Below are 17,539 nucleotides of genomic sequence, written 5' to 3' on the forward strand. Positions count from 1 at the left end.
TGAGGAAAATGTTACAGTCCTGTACTTGTATAACCGAAAGTTTTACGCCAAGGCGATCAATTACAATAACTTTACAATCCGTGTTGTGGATGCTGCTGTTCAAAAGAAAGATAACTACTACTCCATCCCACGTTACTCCTTAACCTCATCCAACTTTAGTTATCGGGATCCTTACAACAATTATCTACTCCGACGTATCCGGAGTATCGGGAGTTCAAATATAAAGGTCAGATGGAAAAGTTACACGACACGGCCTATAATTTTTATGGACTGTCCAAAACCAATGCATTCTCCTGGCCTTGTAGAAACAGCTCCATGCGTCAAGGACGGCACCTACTCTTCCAATTCTTCTTTGTCCAATGGTTTAAGAATGTTTTCTTATTCCATCCTTAGCTGGAATCGCTCCATAAGTTCATTGGATTTGGGGGAGTCCTGTGAAATAACGCAGATGCTTATGGTCTCACCTTCGTTATCCGTAGAAGACATGCATGAACACTTGACGTCCTGTGAAGGCATATATAGTGAAATAGCGCATGGCTTCGAGCTTTCATGGTTTCACCAGGCTTGTAGCACCTCAATCTGCAAAGGGCATATGTGTGTGCTCAACAACCTGAGCAAAATTGAGTGCCTTCGCTACGAAGGTAGCTAGCATTCTCCTATGATATTAATTTTCACCCTTTTTTTTCTCTTAATAGTAAAATATATGATCCTTTAGAGGAAAAATAATATATATGATCCTTAATGATAATTCTTCTTCTTTTGCAATGCAGAAAATTGGTACAACACGATCTTAAAGCCCATAGGCAAGTGGTTTACTCTCTAACGCAGCTTCTATATAATACATGTTTAGTTAGTTTCTTTATTTGTGGTCACCTTGATGTTTATTAAACTTAAATTACATTTGGAAACTATGATCGATATTCATCACTTTGCTGCAGATAAGGTTTTGTTCCCGATGTATTTGTACATCGACTCTTGGTTTATACCTGAGGACAAGTGGTGGAATGTGTACCCTTACCGGCGTCTGATTGTTGTGAGCTCATTCCTAGGTAGTGTGAACTACTTGTACTCAGCTATCATGCAACTCTTTCTAGCTTCAGATACTCGTCATTCAAAAATGAATGTTTGATAATCACTTCATTTTTAATTTCCAGTCTTATTATTATGTTTCAGTTAAAAGGTTGCAGGAGAAATGGAAGAAAATGAGAAAGATGTGAAAAGGAAAGGGAGGATTGGGGTGGATAGAGAACATGTAATGAAATGTATAACAAAAAAATAAGGCCCATTTCCCTTTTTATTTTTGTGCTATAGATAAAGTCTAAAGAGAAATTATATGTGAGAAAAGAATGATGAAGAAAGGTGGGAGGAAATGAAGGAGAAAGCAAAAATAATATAAGTTATTTCTAATTTTTTATTTTAGTTTCATTTTAGGTTTAGGTGTCATTTCTCTTACCCATTAATCCATTTATTTTTCGCTCTTTTTCTAAAAAACGAAAATTATTAAAAGCTGGAATTGTTATTGTCTTTGGAACAGTCTCAAAGAGTTTTCCTTTTATTTTTTGTTTCATAAATTCTTCATTTCTTCATCATCCCCCACCCCGTCCCCCTATCTTCTTTCTACAATTTCTGATCACTTATTTCTTTTCTTTCTTTTTAGATTAAAAACTAGGACGAAAGGGTTACCAAACAATTCCTTAATTAAATGAAAATATTGTCCCACTAAAGGAACAAGTTTGATGATATTGCAGCAATCAATCTATTTGGTGACTCCAATGTTTTTGAAACGTGCAGGACTATTCCAAGTAGTCAAATTTTTATTTGGCTTTCCCTGTGTAATTGCATTAATAATATACAAATGCAAAAGGAGGCACTTGTCCATGTATGAAAATATAGAAGACTTTCTGCAGAATAATCAGCTCATGCCAGTAAGGTACTCTTACTCGGACATAAAAAAGATGGCCAGAGGTTTTAAGGACAAGTTAGGGGAAGGTGGCTTTGGTTCTGTGTACAAGGCAAAGCTTCGCAGTGGCCGTCTTGTAGCCATCAAGATGTTGGGCAAGTCGAAAGCCAACGGGCAGGATTTTATCAATGAAGTTGCTACCATCGGAAGGATTCACCATGTTAACGTGGTGCAACTTGTTGGTTTTTGTGTGGAGGGTTCAAAGCGTGCTCTTGTATATGACTTCATGCCTAATGGGTCTCTTGATAAGCACATATTTTCTCAACAAGGAGTTATCTCCTTAAGTTGCGAGAAAATGTTTGAAATCTCACTTGGAGTGGCTCGTGGTATTGAATATTTGCATCGAGGATGTGACATGCAAATTTTGCACTTCGACATCAAGCCTCACAACATTCTTCTCGATGAGAACTTTCTTCCGAAGGTTTCAGATTTTGGGTTAGCAAGGCTATGCCCATTGAATAATAGCATTGTGTCTTTGACTGCAGCGAGAGGAACCATCGGATACATGGCTCCAGAGTTTTTCTACAAAAACATTGGAGGTGTTTCGTACAAAGCTGATGTCTATAGTTTTGGGATGCTACTGATGGAAATGGCTGGAAAAAGAAAGAACTTAAACGCAAATATAGAACACTTGAGCCAAATATACTTTCCGACATGGGTTTTCGACCAGCTGAGTGGAGGAAATGACCTTACAATCGGAGATGCTACAGAGGAGGAAAAGAAAATCATTAAGAAGATGATTATTGTGGCGTTGTGGTGCATACAAATGAAGCCTAGCGACCGTCCTTCTATGAATAAAGTTGTAGAGATGCTTGAAGGAGAAATTGAAAGCCTTCAAATGCCTCCAAAGCCTTTCTTATACCGACAACAAATGCCAGAGGTGGTTACTGGCGGCAGTTCAAGTACCGCATCAGCTGCATCGAGGACAACGACAACATCTAGGGAAATTGTTTTGATTGCAGATGAAAATTCACACAGTTAATATAGCTAGTAGCAATGTTAATGTGCAAAGGAACGTTTAGCGTACCTAATAAGCACAAATAGATTACTTGTATTTGATGGTATTGATTGCGTTTTGTTCAGTTTTTAGCTTTGGCACGTACATGCATAACTTATGCACAAATCGTCTCTCGATTAGTATGGAAAAGCTTTGGATATATAATTCCATGCGCGGTGAAAAGTGCAGCCATTATTCAAAGTCTAATTTATTGTTTTTGCCATACTTGTTGCTGGATTAAGCATTGCATCCAAGGTTGTGTGTTCAATTCCCTTCCCTCGATATCGCTTCTAAAAAATGACAATTTTATTAGACACAAAAGAAGTGAAACATGTGTCGAAAGAAACTTGAGCTAAAATTAACAACGATTGACGGAATTAAGAAATTTGGCTAAAATTAACAACGAACGTTTTAGCTGATTCACTAAGAATTCCTACAAATCGTATTACCCCCAAAACCGCTCAATTGGCCTCCTTCCATTTAAGCTAATTTAATCTACAGTAGTTTGTATATAACCGAGAAAATTTCACAAGCTCAAACTGCCTACATGCTTTCAAACACTATCACGAAAAACAGGCAACGATTAGAGCTCCCATTTGCTAAACCTCTGTAATCTTAAGGATCTTCGGATTCTTCATCCTTATCTTCTGCATTGTCCCGCCACCTAAATGGCCCAGACCATCATAATCAATTGTTCCCTACAAAATACAAAACTTTGCTTGGAGGATCATAGAATTCATCGCAATCAACTAGCCTAAAGACACCCCAAGTTAATTTGAACAAAGATTTAGAGCACTGCGACGATAAAAATTAGAGTTACTCTTTACGAAGGAATTAGCACGTGTTTTAACAAAAGCAAAAGTTTCACAAAGCAGCATTTTTACAATTGTTCATTGCCTTTGGAAAATTGAAAAGTAAAGAACAAGATCAAGTGATGCTACATCTAGATGCACAACCAGTCATATGATAAAGTTCAGAGCAAAAACTTACAGTAACCACCATAGGAGCAAATGGTTTCGCGTCTTCTGGCTGTTCAACTGGAATTGGTGGATAGTTCGCACTTTGAACTAGGATTCTTGACTGCTATTCAGAACTAAAAGTTTGCATACACGTAGACACCAGAAAGTTGAGTAGCTATGGATAAATTAAACCGTAAAGATATGAACCTCATCTGTCCACTCAAAAGCAAGATCATCTGCATCAGGACACTTCCCTATCCCTGTATTCCACAGTATATCAAAACCACATATTAAACAGTAATTCAAACAATGGACATATGAACAAGAATCCATCAAGGAAGACATGGAAGGGGCGGTCCTCAGGCACGAGATGGATGGAGATGGCAAAAGATGTACTGGTACATAAATGTCATAAAAAATCCAAGGGACACTGCCAGTTAAAGATTGAAAATCACACTATGGACATGGAGTAGGAGTTTGTCATTGCTGCACATGGTGCATGTGTAGTGAGAATTACTTGCACCAAAGACAACCTAAGAAGTAAATGAAACCCACGAATAGATCATTATATATAAACATAAGATCATTAGATCACAACTTTTAGTAGTAGCTAATTAAAATGAAGAGTGCAATGAGAATTACGAGAAAATCCCACCTTCAGCTGCTAAGAGCAAACTACAATTCATCATCTGGCACAAATCCCCTTTGAAGCATTTCATCATGGAACCGAAATGCCTCCTTCAAATTGTCCTTGGTCACATGTCCATTTATCATTGACATACAAGTGGATCTATCAGGTTTTACACCTTTCTCAATCATCTTCCGCAATACTAGCTCAGCTTTGTGCATTCTACCTTGCCAACAGAACCCATTTAGAATTATATTGTATGTAAACTGATCCGACAATATCCCTTGCTTTTCCATCTCCTTAACTGAGGAAAAAGCTTCTCTTCTTTTAAATAACCATTAATCAAAGTGTTGTAAGCAATACTGTCAGGAACAATTCCTCTTGAAATCATTTTGACTACAAAAACTCATCCGCCTTTGTTGTGTCACCAGAGCGGCAATAACCTTTGATGACAGCGTTACAAGTAACTAGAGTGGGTTTGATACCTTCTTCAATCATCTGGTCCCATAAACTCAACGCCTCATGCACGTTCCCCATGCTACAAAATCCATTGATTAGAATGCCATATGAAATGTGATTGGGTAGTATCCTTCTTGAAACCATGTCACCCCATAACTCCTTAGCTTTATCCATTCCACCTGGTTTGCAGAAGCCATCAAACAATGTGTAGTATGTGACTATATCAGGCTTAATATTTCTTTTCGTCATTGCATCAAACAGATTAAGAGATTTAGTCATATTCCCATGCTTGCAATAACCATAAATGAGTGTTGTGAAAGTATAAAAACCAGGAATGACACCCCTTTCCACCATTTCATTGAAAAAACTCATCTGTATCAGAAAGCATCCTCTCCCAACACAGTCCATTTAAAATTTTATTGAACGTTACCACATCAATAGCACAACCTTGCTCAAGCATTTCATCATGCAACTTCAAAACCTCTAACACCATTCCCTTTCTACAATATCCATCTATGAGGATAGTGGAGATCACATTATCTGGAACCAAGCCTGCCCTTTTCATATCTCGAAAATATACTAATGCACGATCAATATTTTTATTCCTCGAAAAAAAACCCAATGAGTGAACTGAAACTAACTATATCAGGAACAACACCTATGTGACATTTCATGGAAGATTTCCTCAGCCTCTAAAATATCATCTTTTCTACAGCTCTCAAAAAGCATTGGATTATACGTAGTAGTATCAGGATTCAACCACCTTGCAACATTTCATACAAAAGTTCCTTTGCTCTCGCATAATTTCCTACTTTACATAAGCCATTTATGATAGCATTGTACGTGAAAAGCTCAGGTTTCAACCCCTTAGAAGACGTAAGAGTTTTTTAACTGAAAAGCTTCTTCGTGAAGCCCTTTACGACAATATGCATTGATTAGAGTATTATATGTCACAATATCTGAAAACACCCCCTTCTCTTCCTGATAGGAGCATATTTAGGCGACTTACTTAGCTTGTTTTCGTGCATCTATGTTGTTAATTCATAGTTGTTTTAGTAGTTTAAGCCATTTTCGTGTGTTTTTAGGTTCATATGGCTAAGGAAGCAAAAAGATGCATTTTGGAGCATTTTGGAGCAAAATTGGGATTGGAATGGATAGCATATGATTGGAGCCAAAGTGTTGGACGAATTTGAAGGCCTTGTATTCACTTTGGACATAAAACAAAGGGCCTAGCCCATTCTCTCTTAAACCAACCCCAAGGCCATGCATTTCCTTCCAATTCCAAAATCCACAATCACTTCAAAAGCCATGCAAATCCATATTCAACACCCTAAACTACAACCATGCAGCCACACATTCTTTCTCCACACCTTGCCATGCATAATCCACCACTTTCCAACCTATTCACATGCATTCATCATTGCACCACAATTCAACACATGCATTCACACACCAACAACATCCCATGCCGTGCATTCCCTTTCATTTCAGCCAAGTAACATGCATTCCCTTCACATTCACCCACATGCACATTCAAATATTCACTCTTCCATATTCAGAAACACACCAACAACACTCCCTTGTGCCGTGCTCTCCCTTACAATCCAAACACCATCTTCATTCACACACCAAAAACTTACCATTGCCGTGGCCTCCCCCTACCATCTTCACCAATCCCCAAAATTCATCTTAGACCTTGTGCTACAACAAAGAGGAAGAGAAGCGGGCCTAAACGTTCATACAATTCAAGTTTGAGTTGTTGGAATGTTTAGGTGTTTCTTTTCCTTTGAATTCAATGTTTAAATTCAATTCTCTTTGTTTTGTACATATGAGGAACTAAACCCCCCTTGGCTAGGGGGGGATTCGAAATATATGTTTATGCTTGCATTTTGATTTGATTACTTCTAATTGCGTTTCATAAGTTGTGGATTCAATTTGTTTAACTGTTTGATTGATAACTTATTTATGTATGTTTATTGAGAGTACACGCTTAATTTTTATGCATGAATATGACGCTAGAATATAAGTGAGTTTCACCTAATAGTTACGAACTTATATTCACAAGTAGTGGAGGTTGCTTATAAACAATCGCGTTAAACGAATTCTTGGCATAAGTTTCATGCAATCATAGTAACGAATGCCTCGTCAACACTTATAATTTTCATAGAGCGTAATGATTCTTGCTTGTATCTCTATTATGCAATCATGTAGGGGACTTGTGGGAAATGTTTTGGGTTGTCGTATGCAATCATCCAATTCAATAACGTTAGGAAGATTTGAAGGTTAATTAGTGCATCACAGTTAACTTGGGGTGTTGAGAATTCATGGTTTATTGAAATGCAATTGGAAATCTTTTTATTATGCAAGTGTAACATGTGTGGAGATGAACCCCTTGGCTAGCATCCATTCATTCCATTTCATCAATTTCATATTTACATTCTGTTTTAATTGCAATTTGTTCATTTAGTTTAATTTCGTCAAACCCTAAATCCCCCTTTACTTTATTGTCAAATTAGTTAGAAATCAATTTAGTTTGTGTTTTTAAGAGTCTTGAGTCAAGTTACAACTTAATTTTGTCCAAAGTTGGGTTTGTGCTCAAAACTGCCCAGAAAGTGGTCTTTAGGCAGATTTGAGTGTGTTTGTGCTATTTTGAGTCTTTTGATTTGTTTTAGTATTTTAAAGTTTAGTTTGCATTCTTTGAGTCTAGTATAGTGTTTTATATTGTGTTTTTACGTTGTTGAGTGAAATCCAAGTGATTAACAATCCCTCCTAATCCCCGGTGTAAGAACGATCCCTACTTATTTATATGCTACAATTGTCAAAAGAGGGTTAATTTGTGTGTTAAGTTAATTTTCGCATCACTTCCATATCTGATAAGAAGAATTTAACGCTATCAATTTTGCGAGCTTTGCATAATGCATTGACCATTATATTTAGTGCATAAACATTTAACTAAATCCCACTGCTAACAACTTCCCCATATATTACCCATGCCAAATCAATCCACCCGACCTTCACAAGCCCACCAAGAAGACTATTGCAAGCATTTATCGAAACACAAACTCCCTCGCTTCTAAACACCTGAAACGCCTCAAATCCTTCTCTCAACTTCTTAGCCTGCACATAAGTTCTAACAATACCAAAGAACTTGAGCCGCAACTGCTATAAGTTGAAACCAAAGAGTCTGCTACTTCAACACGCGAAATGCCACTCTTTCTGACCATTCTAAGAATCAGAGCTTGTGCATCCGACGCTGTTCGACCACGCACCAACATGTGAATCATTGCACTCAAAGACAGTGACGAATGCTTAAAATCAGGACTATTTAACAGAATCAAATCAATAAACTTCAGGCCCAGTTGCAAATTTTCGCGGCAGCAAGAAAGAACAACAACAATAAGAGACGGGTTTAACCGAAACAGAAAGCTGCACAAAGAGGTGAGGTTACCTTGCTTCAGACCTAATAAAATATTTTCCACCAAAAGAGAATCTGATAAAGAAGCTGATGAAAACAGTTCTTGGCTTGTACTACTACAGGGTTCTTGTGATTGCATACTTTTAAGACCAAGTTCCAGGTCATTTGATGGACAATATGCTAAAGAATGAGGTCTATGAGAGTGAAAGAGTGAGTGTTTTGTGAAGGTTGGGCGGGTTCTCGGACCTACATTTCTCAAAATTAGCCAATGGGTTCGCATGTTTGAAACTATAGTTATAGCCATTGAGGAATGAATTCAGAATTAAAAAAGATGTGGGATGCTTGGGAGCTGAAAGGGCCTGTCTACTGATTTAAAGTTCATTCCAGTTTGGCTTGGTTAGGTCCCAAACCAAGAACCAGTACCAAACAGTTGGTAGGCCATAGAGTTGAACCGGAAACTAAGAACCGAAAACTTGGACCTGCAATAGACTGACCGTATACTGAAATTTGAAGTGTGGTCTGGGCTCATTGAATTATATCGTCATTTGTAGCAGGTTGATCCTGAAAAAAGCAAATAGCATTGATCAACATTGAAACAAAACAATAGAACGAAAATACTTTTCCGTGAAAAACAGAGGAAAATGAGAATAGCAGTTCAACAGACATTGGATTGCAACGAGAATCTCCCAAAATGGGCAGAACGATTCGAACAGACGATTAATTCATTACAAAAAATGATCATCCAGATCAAAAATTACACTAACAGCACATAGTTAGTTGCAAGATATTTCAGCCAAATCTTGTTCCTGATATTTTAAGAATCACGGAAAGTAGAAAAAAAAACATGAAATCTGAAGTTTACCTCAGTGATCGGGCGGACCAACACCAACGGCGGCGACAGGAAGTGAGCGTAGCGAACGATGGGCTATCAGGGAGTGGATGACGACTCCAAGAGTTCGAGCTTCAATAGAAACCTTCAATGGAAGAAGAGGATGAGTTCAGATGAGAGGTTGAGAGGAACAGGAGGATTCTGGTGGCTGTAAATGGCGGAATCTGGTGGTTGTAACGTTGAGAGAGAGAGAGAGAGGCAGTAGGCGGGAGAGGATTCAGAGAGCGAAAGCGGTCGACGGAGAAGGTTTAGTAGTCAGTTCATCTCCAAACTTATGGCAAAACCCCGTCCAAAATGATCTCTCCCTCCTAATGTCTCTTTTCTCTCATCCGTCAACGGTTACGTTAAATCATATCAACATTTGTGCTCAATTTTTTAAAGAGATAATAAGACAAAAATAATGTGTGAAATGAGAAGAGAGAAGGGAATGAGAAACTTCCAAAATTATAGCCATGCTCAACCATCTCCTACCGAACCGAACGGTTAATAACTATAAATTTAAAGTTTAGACTTTAAATTTATTAGTTAGTTTAATTAAATTATCTAACATTTCAAATCTAATGGTTGAAATTAAATCAACTATTACAACTGAAGAGCTGGCCTTACAAAAAGGACTAGGAGGGGACTACATATGGCAAGCTTGATGCTTCTTTAATCAAAAAATAGCTTAGTAGGTTCGATAGAGTTATAGTCCAGTCATCGGTTAGAGATGAGTTTTTAGGCAGATCAGGTCTTTCTTGGTTTTTTAAACCTTTAGCATTCTCCATTGGAAATAACCTTAAAAACGAACACATGGTAACTTAGACCTACAGATAAAGGTTAACCGGTAACATATGGGCAGAGGTGCAATCCTAAGCTATCAGCTTAAACTTTCAGTATTAAGCTATCAACTTAAATAAATTTTTTTACAAGGAAACAAATACAAATTTATATGACCAAAAAGAATAGGAAGAGAGAAGATAGTTTCACGTTATCTAAACCCCTTTTATCTACAAAACTTAATCGCCTCATCGAATATCTAACCCAACAAATCCAGTTGTATAAACTTTAATAACTTTACGTATCCAATTTCATGCGTAAAGTTGTGTTTTGGTGTAACAAAGATTGTTTAAGTTGATAGCTTAATCTCTTTGGAAAATTATTGACACGCCCCGACCCCGATATTCCCCGAATACCAGGATAGGCACGTGCTGGCCGACACCCGAAGGTGAAAGCCATTTATTGAGTGCAAATGCTGAAAACAAGGGATAAATAAGGGTTATAAATATAAAAGAATAATGAATATGCAAATAAGGACCGTGTTCAGAGCACACCACTAATCTAGAACACTAAAAGAAAATAATATAAAATTGAATGAAACAAAGAAGTGGGTCCTACACCGAAAGGACTCGAAGATGCCGATGCGGAAGTGCCTGGACGTCGGGATTGTATGCCTCGATTCTAAGTCCTGAAGGGGGCGCAAAACAAACATGAGTGGACCAAGTTGATATATATATAATAAAACAATTATCAACATACTAACCCCCAGGTTTTATGAAAACACATATATATAATGATAAACATAGGTTTTCCGAAGCCTTGCATGTCGTGCAATGTCTCAAATCATAATTCGCATAAATAATAAACACTAGTGAATGTCCGATATAACACTTCAGGCCCCATGCCGGCTCCCCGTCTCTGAGCAGACAGTCAGAGGAAAATGCACTTCAGGCCCCTTGCCGGCTCCCCGTCTCTGAGCAGACAGTCAGAGGAAAACACACTCCAGGCCCTATGCCAACACCAAACCGTCGCCCGGGACAGACCGGATCTATCCCTACGTCCCATAGCGGAAAGGACCACTAGGTAAGTACAAAACCAGTGAACATACATATATTGAAAATCAACTTCATAGTATAAAGTCATCCATCATCTATACTATAAAGAAGTGTTCTAAACATGTTCTAAATATCATATCGTCATCCATCAGATATTCTATAAGAACATGGGTTATAGGAAAAATAGTAATAATTCAAACTAGCCTCAGTAAGCATGTTATCTCAAAACGTTTCATAAAACATAATCTTAAAGTCATGCTTTTCTGTGTATGCAATTCTACCATTAAAACATGCATTTTTAGAAGGGGTCCACTCACAGTACTTTGCCGTCGAAAAGCCACGCCATCTAGCGAAGAAGGAAACGCCACAGATAATCGCCCCTAAGCACATAAAGGTTACATTTAGTCAAACTCTACTCAAACGATTGAATTTGGGGAAACGGACATCGGAAACGGGTTCAGAACGTCGAAATTAGCCTAGGAGGGGTCCCGCACGAAAACCCAAAAAGTCAACCCCCGAGGTCAAAGTCAACTTTGACCGTTGACTGGTCAACGCTGACGGGTCACGGGTTCGGGCTTTAGGATTTTGGGTTTGGTTTAGGGTAAATGGGTTTAGGTATTGGGTTTGGACTTAGGTTGGATCCGGGTTGGGCCTAAGGGTTTGGGTCTAATGGGTTTAGGGTTAACGGGCCAGAGGCCCTAAAACAAACGGCCCAAAGGCCTAATTACAAAGGGTGTTGGGTTGGGCTGCCCAGGTTTTGGGCTTGGCAGGAAAGGCCCAAAGGCCTTGGGTGTTCGCCGGAGTCCAATGAGGGAGAAGGCCGGATTTCGGCCGGAGATCCCAAGCTCCGTTGGAGCTCAAAACTCAACCAAAACATGTCATTCAATATACCAAATTGAAGCCCCGAAGGTAAGGAATCGAAATATACCCTTGGTTCCCGTCATTGTGGCCGGAGTTGGCCGGAAAACAGCTTGGAAGCCACGGGTGTCCGCCGGAAACTGGGTAAGATTCAAATGAGCATAACTTCTTCAATACTCAATGAAATTAGGTGAAAAAAAAAAAGGAAAGTTGTAGTACTCAGCGAGACGAAGAGATTGATACCTCGCACGCCGGCCAACTCGCCGTGGTTTGGCCGGAAATCGCCTCGAAAGCGACTGTGCTCGCCGGAAAACTGAGAAATGTCTCCCGAGGTGGTTTCTTCGTGATTTGACGTCCAAAACACAACCATGGGGTTCGAAAAGAGCTATAGGTGTGGGCTTGGGTGTGTGTGTGTGTGTGTTCTTGTCAGACCTAGAGGGGGGATGGAGAAATCACAGAGGAAGAAAGAGAGAAGAGAGAAGAGAGAAGAGAGACTTTTCAGAAAAAAAGGAAAAGGGAAAGGGAAAGAACCGGGGCACAAAACAGGGGGTGGGCCCCTTGGGCTCACCAATTAAGGCTCAAAACAATTTTTAAAAGAAAGGTATCCCCCAAACTTAGTGAAAATACAAAAATACCCATTTTCTTACGTAAATTCTGGGACGGGTTGTTACAATTATTGTGTTTCGGTGTAACAAAGATTGTTTAAGTTGATAGCTTAATCTACCATAATAGTATCTGAGAGCTCAAATACAAAAGAACCTCATCGGTCCTCAAAATGAGGACCTAGCAATTCTGAACATATGGGTATTTTGTTATCTTGTGATGTGAAATCTCAAACACTTGTGACACGTTTTACATATTTGGAATCTGAATATAAATGAATGGAAACCGTTCCAAATTTTACGTTTTTATTTTATTTTAAAAGCGTGAATTTACGAAATTACCCTAGAGGTAAGGACTTTGACTTCCGTTGACCATCGACTTGAAAGATGTGGGACTTATTCTTTTAGCATATCCTCATAGTACTCATTGGTACGAACGTATAGGCGAAAGCCGTTTTCGAGTCCGGATTATAACGGTATAGTTACGGACGTTCGAAATTGGTTATTCAAGGTTAGTGTTTATTTAAAGAAGCCCAATCAGAAATGGAGGGAGAAAAGAAGAAAAAAAAAAAAAAAAAAAAAAAGGAAATGGGTTTTTGTCCACCCGCACCCACCTCGGGTGCCCATTTTCCAAGGCCGATTCCGGCCAACTCCGGTGGAGTTTTTCGATGCCACCACCACCATCTTGAAGCTCTCATTCCCCTCTACAAAACCCACCCAAGAACCACCTTGATTAACCATGGGATGTGGAAGTTTGAGGCCACGAAAGTTGACGAAAATCAATGGTGCTCCGGCCACCCTTCTCGATTTTCCAGCAAATCGGCAAAGCAATGGCCGATGCCACCACTTGGGCTTTGTAGCCCATCATCCCAGGAGCAAAACCCAACCAACCTTGACCCCGTTGGACCACCGAAGACGACGAATCGACGTCGGGAAGTTTTAGGCACCCGCTGGCTTCGTGGGCAAAATTGACCATCTTCCGTCCACTTTTGGACTTCGTGGCAGGGACCGATCATTCAGGACCGATCTTCCGTCCACTTTTTATTATGCATATTATTGAGAGTTCTATCGAAACTTTTAAATTGATTAGGTATATTACCTTCATATAATTATTGTGAATGCTTGAAGTACCTATATGAACTACGAATGGCTTGATCCCTATTTAGGGTACGTAGGCAGTCTAACGAGACGTTAGATACAGCCATAAAATATTTGAGATAAAAGCCTTGCTTGGAAAATTGAGTAATGCGAAGGAAATTGGTAAAGACAAGTTTTAGTTTTGTGAATTAGTTAGTTAAATTAGAGTTAATTGGGTTGTCATGGATAATTATCCCTGAAAATAAGTAGTTTGGGAGTAGGGCGTTACTGATTGTACACTTCACACCATATTGTTTATAATTGAAAATGCTACGACATGGTTGAGTAGTAGATTGCATCATGATATATCCATATATATATTACTTGCATATAATTACTGGGAATGCTTTCAAGTGCAAAGGTGAACTCAAGACACCCAGGTAAGTTCAGGTGAGTTTATGGTACTAGTTGAATCGATTACGTTATAGCATGACTACAGTTATGAGTTAGGCAACTTCGATACTGTCGTACTGGTTGCCATGAGTTGCACATGTTATATTGAGATGCATTGAGAGCTCATAAACCTGCACCCCGGTGTTAGTGCTCCCGCCCGTGGCCAGGGCACAGTCCTTCACGTGATGTTCACCTCCCGCACCTTATGCTCACCTTGGATACAAGGTAGGTGCACAGTCCTGTTGTACAGACTACCTTAGGTGGTTCCGACTCGTAGGTGACCCGCGATTATTCGCCCAGTCTTCACGTGATCGTAGCACTCGAGCGTATTTATTTACATCCAGTCCTGTCGTACAGACCACCTTAGGTGGTTCCGACTCGTGTGCAGGTATACTTATTGAGCTATATGCTAGCCAGGATTGATGAGATATGGATAAGTCGTACAGGTCACTATAAGTGACTCCGACTTATATGCTAGCCAGGATTGACAAGATATGGATAAGTCGTACAGGTCACTATAGGTGACTCCGACTTATATGCTAGCCAGGATTGACGAGATATGGATAAGTCGTACAGGTCACTATAGGTGACTCCGACTTATATGCTAGTCATGATTGATGAGATACGGATAAGTTGTACATGTCATTTTAGATGACTCTGACTGATATATCACTTTGTATTGATTTAGTTCATTTGGCCTACTTATTAATGTATGGTGGATTGATGGCAAACCGTGGTTTTGGTCATTTCCGAGTATGGTTTGGATATATGTATATATGTTGTACTGTCTTAGGGAAAACGATACGGGTTTTACATTTAGGGGCATTACTTTTAGAGAGGTAGTAACTTTGGGAAGCTTGGTTTTATTGCTTACTCACACCTTCTGTTTGGTGCCCTCCAGGTTTTAGCTGCTGAGTTTGTATCGACAAGAATCTGTGGCGAATCTTAGTATTGATGGATATTTTTGAGGGTATGATTCTTACCCACATTACTGTACCTTACTTATGCTCTGACATTGCGCGTGAAATGGGTTCGCTCCCACTCGTAGCGCACTCTGGTATTTAGACACTTTTGGATTCAAATTCATTCACTTTTTATACACTATCACATTTTATGGCTTCGTCACCTTTCAGGTGTCGGCCAGCACAGCTCGATTCAGGGTCCAAGTGGACTTTCTGGGTTGGGGTGTGTCAATTTTCATTTTTTTTTATACGACAATATATTTACATACGAGGATGAGGGTATGAACACGGAAACTCTTGAAATTCAATGAAAGAAGAATTACACAAGTGAACAGGGTTCCAATCTATGGGATACATTCTTTACAAGAATTAATCATCTAATGTGATATGCAAAAGTGTCAAAAAAGACCAAAATATGTTGCTTGATCTAGGGCCGTAGGACCTTAATATTGATTGAACGGATGTCACAAATTTTGTAGTGGTATGTAGTGTTTGATTTTATTGGTAAGGAATTGGCTGATATGAGTTATGGTAGATAATTCTCACAAGTATGATGAAGAATTTAGGAAAAGCTTTCTGAATTTGTGGTGTGGCTGGAGGAATTTGAAGAAATTGAATTTTGGAAATTGCACTGTATTTGGTATAACAACTCTTGCTTCCAACGGGGAATATTTCTCTAACTCAATAAGTTGAAATTTCTTATTGAGTTTTCTTCTTCTCTTTGTGTTGATATTTTAGACCTGGAAATTTCTTACACGATATGTTAACTCAACCGAAAATGACACGAAAATAACGAGTTTCAAGTTAATACATTAACTAATTGAGTCGTTATTGGGTCAAACATTAAGAACCCATTGGTTTACCCGTGGATAACCCGTCGGTTTGCTCGCGGGTCATCCGTTTCAACCCGTTAAGAGAAAAGTTAGTTTGATTAATTTAAACTACTAAAGAACATTACCAAAATAGCCATAGTATTTAATCTCCCATAAAGGAGTATAAAAATTTTCAAAACACATTAAAAATTCATAATGATTAATTTACAATTGTGAAAAATGTGAAAAATATGCAAATAGGTGATGGCGTCATCTACATTTTGATGATGGGTACATCGTAGCTTGAAATTTTAAAACACTACAAACATTCATGAATAGTGTTTTTATTGGGACCCAAAATAAATAAAAATTCATAATAATTAATATGCAAGTATGAAAAATATGAAAAAAAATATACAAATGCTCGTGATTACATCCTCTATGCTTAGACGATGGTTACGTTGTCGTTTAAATTTTAAAATCCTCTAAACCTTCATGAATAATATTTTTTGTTTGAGTGAAAAAAATAATAATAACTAACGTAGAAGTGTGAAAATGTAAAAAAAAAAAAAAATATATATGCAATCACTTGTAATGATAACTTTTACAACTTTTGTGAATGGGTCAACTTCAAAATTTGACAGTATAATTAATAAAACCTAGATTTATATTTCACTATCAATTGTCATTTATACTCTATTCTTCTCACTGGATTTCGTTTTTTAGATTTTCATTTTGGCCAAATTTTTTCTTGGTCCTAGTGGTGAGACAACACTTTCAATGTGATCCTCATGGTGAAAAAATTGTTAATTAAAACCCCATGGTGGGTTCTGTTAGAATCCAATGGGTGAGCTTTTTCACCTGAACATGATCATTGTCATGGAAGCACTACCGTCCAGTGACCAGATCGATGACAACGTCTGGTGCTTGTCGATAATTATCGACTCGACCAAGTCGTTGCTGCTATCGCTAGTTAGAGGCAGCTGTTGTTGCAAAGAGGAAGAAGACGAGACTAGACGGGTTGTTAAAAATCCACGTGAAAAAACGAGATTGCTAATACCGTGCTAATGAGATCTTTAATCCAAGTGAGTCATTTTTTTTTTTTTAGATGCTTTCATTTTTTTTTGTTTTTTTACATTTTTCTGCAATTGAACAACCCAGATTGTGCCATGTGGGCTCGAACCCTTTTTTCAAATGTTTTTCATTTATTTTTATTTTTGTTTTTTTACATTTTTCTGCAATCGAACAACCCAGATTGTGCCATGTAGGCTCAAACCCTTTTTTCAAATGTTTTTCATTTATTTTTATTTTTTCTGAATTAAAAAAGTCAGATTCATCCAACAGCCACATGTGCAGAAGGCTAAGTGCTTTGTAGCATAGGTTCCACTACCACTTTCCGGTCAGCTCATGCTCCCTCACTCACTCGTGAAGTCCACGCGCTTGACGCAATAATAAATAAATAAATAAATAAAATTAAACGTGGTTGACCTCATGCTAACATTAAATCCACTTAGTGGTGGATCTACATAGGGACCTGGGAGGTTCCAAGATCCGTCGGCGATCCTAAACCGTTGCTAGAAATTTTCCAAGGACCCCTCGTACTCGAACATGAGGTCTGTGCAGGTTGTAGGTTGCAGGTTGCAATGACTGCGCA

At 38.6% G+C, this 17,539-nt stretch overlaps 1 protein-coding gene and 1 pseudogene across 1 annotated transcript; one reads left to right on the top strand and one right to left on the bottom strand.

Moving 5' to 3' along the window:
• LOC103927800 overlaps nt 1–9,651 on the bottom strand; it is a 46,485-nt pseudogene extending 36,834 nt beyond the window's left edge.
• On the top strand, nt 896–3,042 carry LOC103927812 (rust resistance kinase Lr10-like). The gene is made up of 2 exons (XM_048591746.1): nt 896–1,049; nt 1,792–3,042. The coding sequence occupies exons 1-2, from the start codon at nt 911–913 to the stop codon at nt 2,940–2,942; spliced, it is 1,290 nt and encodes a 429-aa protein (XP_048447703.1). The 5' UTR covers nt 896–910; the 3' UTR covers nt 2,943–3,042.
• Nucleotides 9,652–17,539: the final 7,888 nt, after the last annotated feature.

Source organism: the organism of the source record quoted next, unplaced genomic scaffold (genome assembly GCF_019419815.1).
Source record: "Pyrus x bretschneideri cultivar Hongxiangsu unplaced genomic scaffold, Pyrus_bretschneideri_v1 Contig35, whole genome shotgun sequence".
Lineage (NCBI taxonomy): Eukaryota > Viridiplantae > Streptophyta > Magnoliopsida > Rosales > Rosaceae > Pyrus > Pyrus x bretschneideri.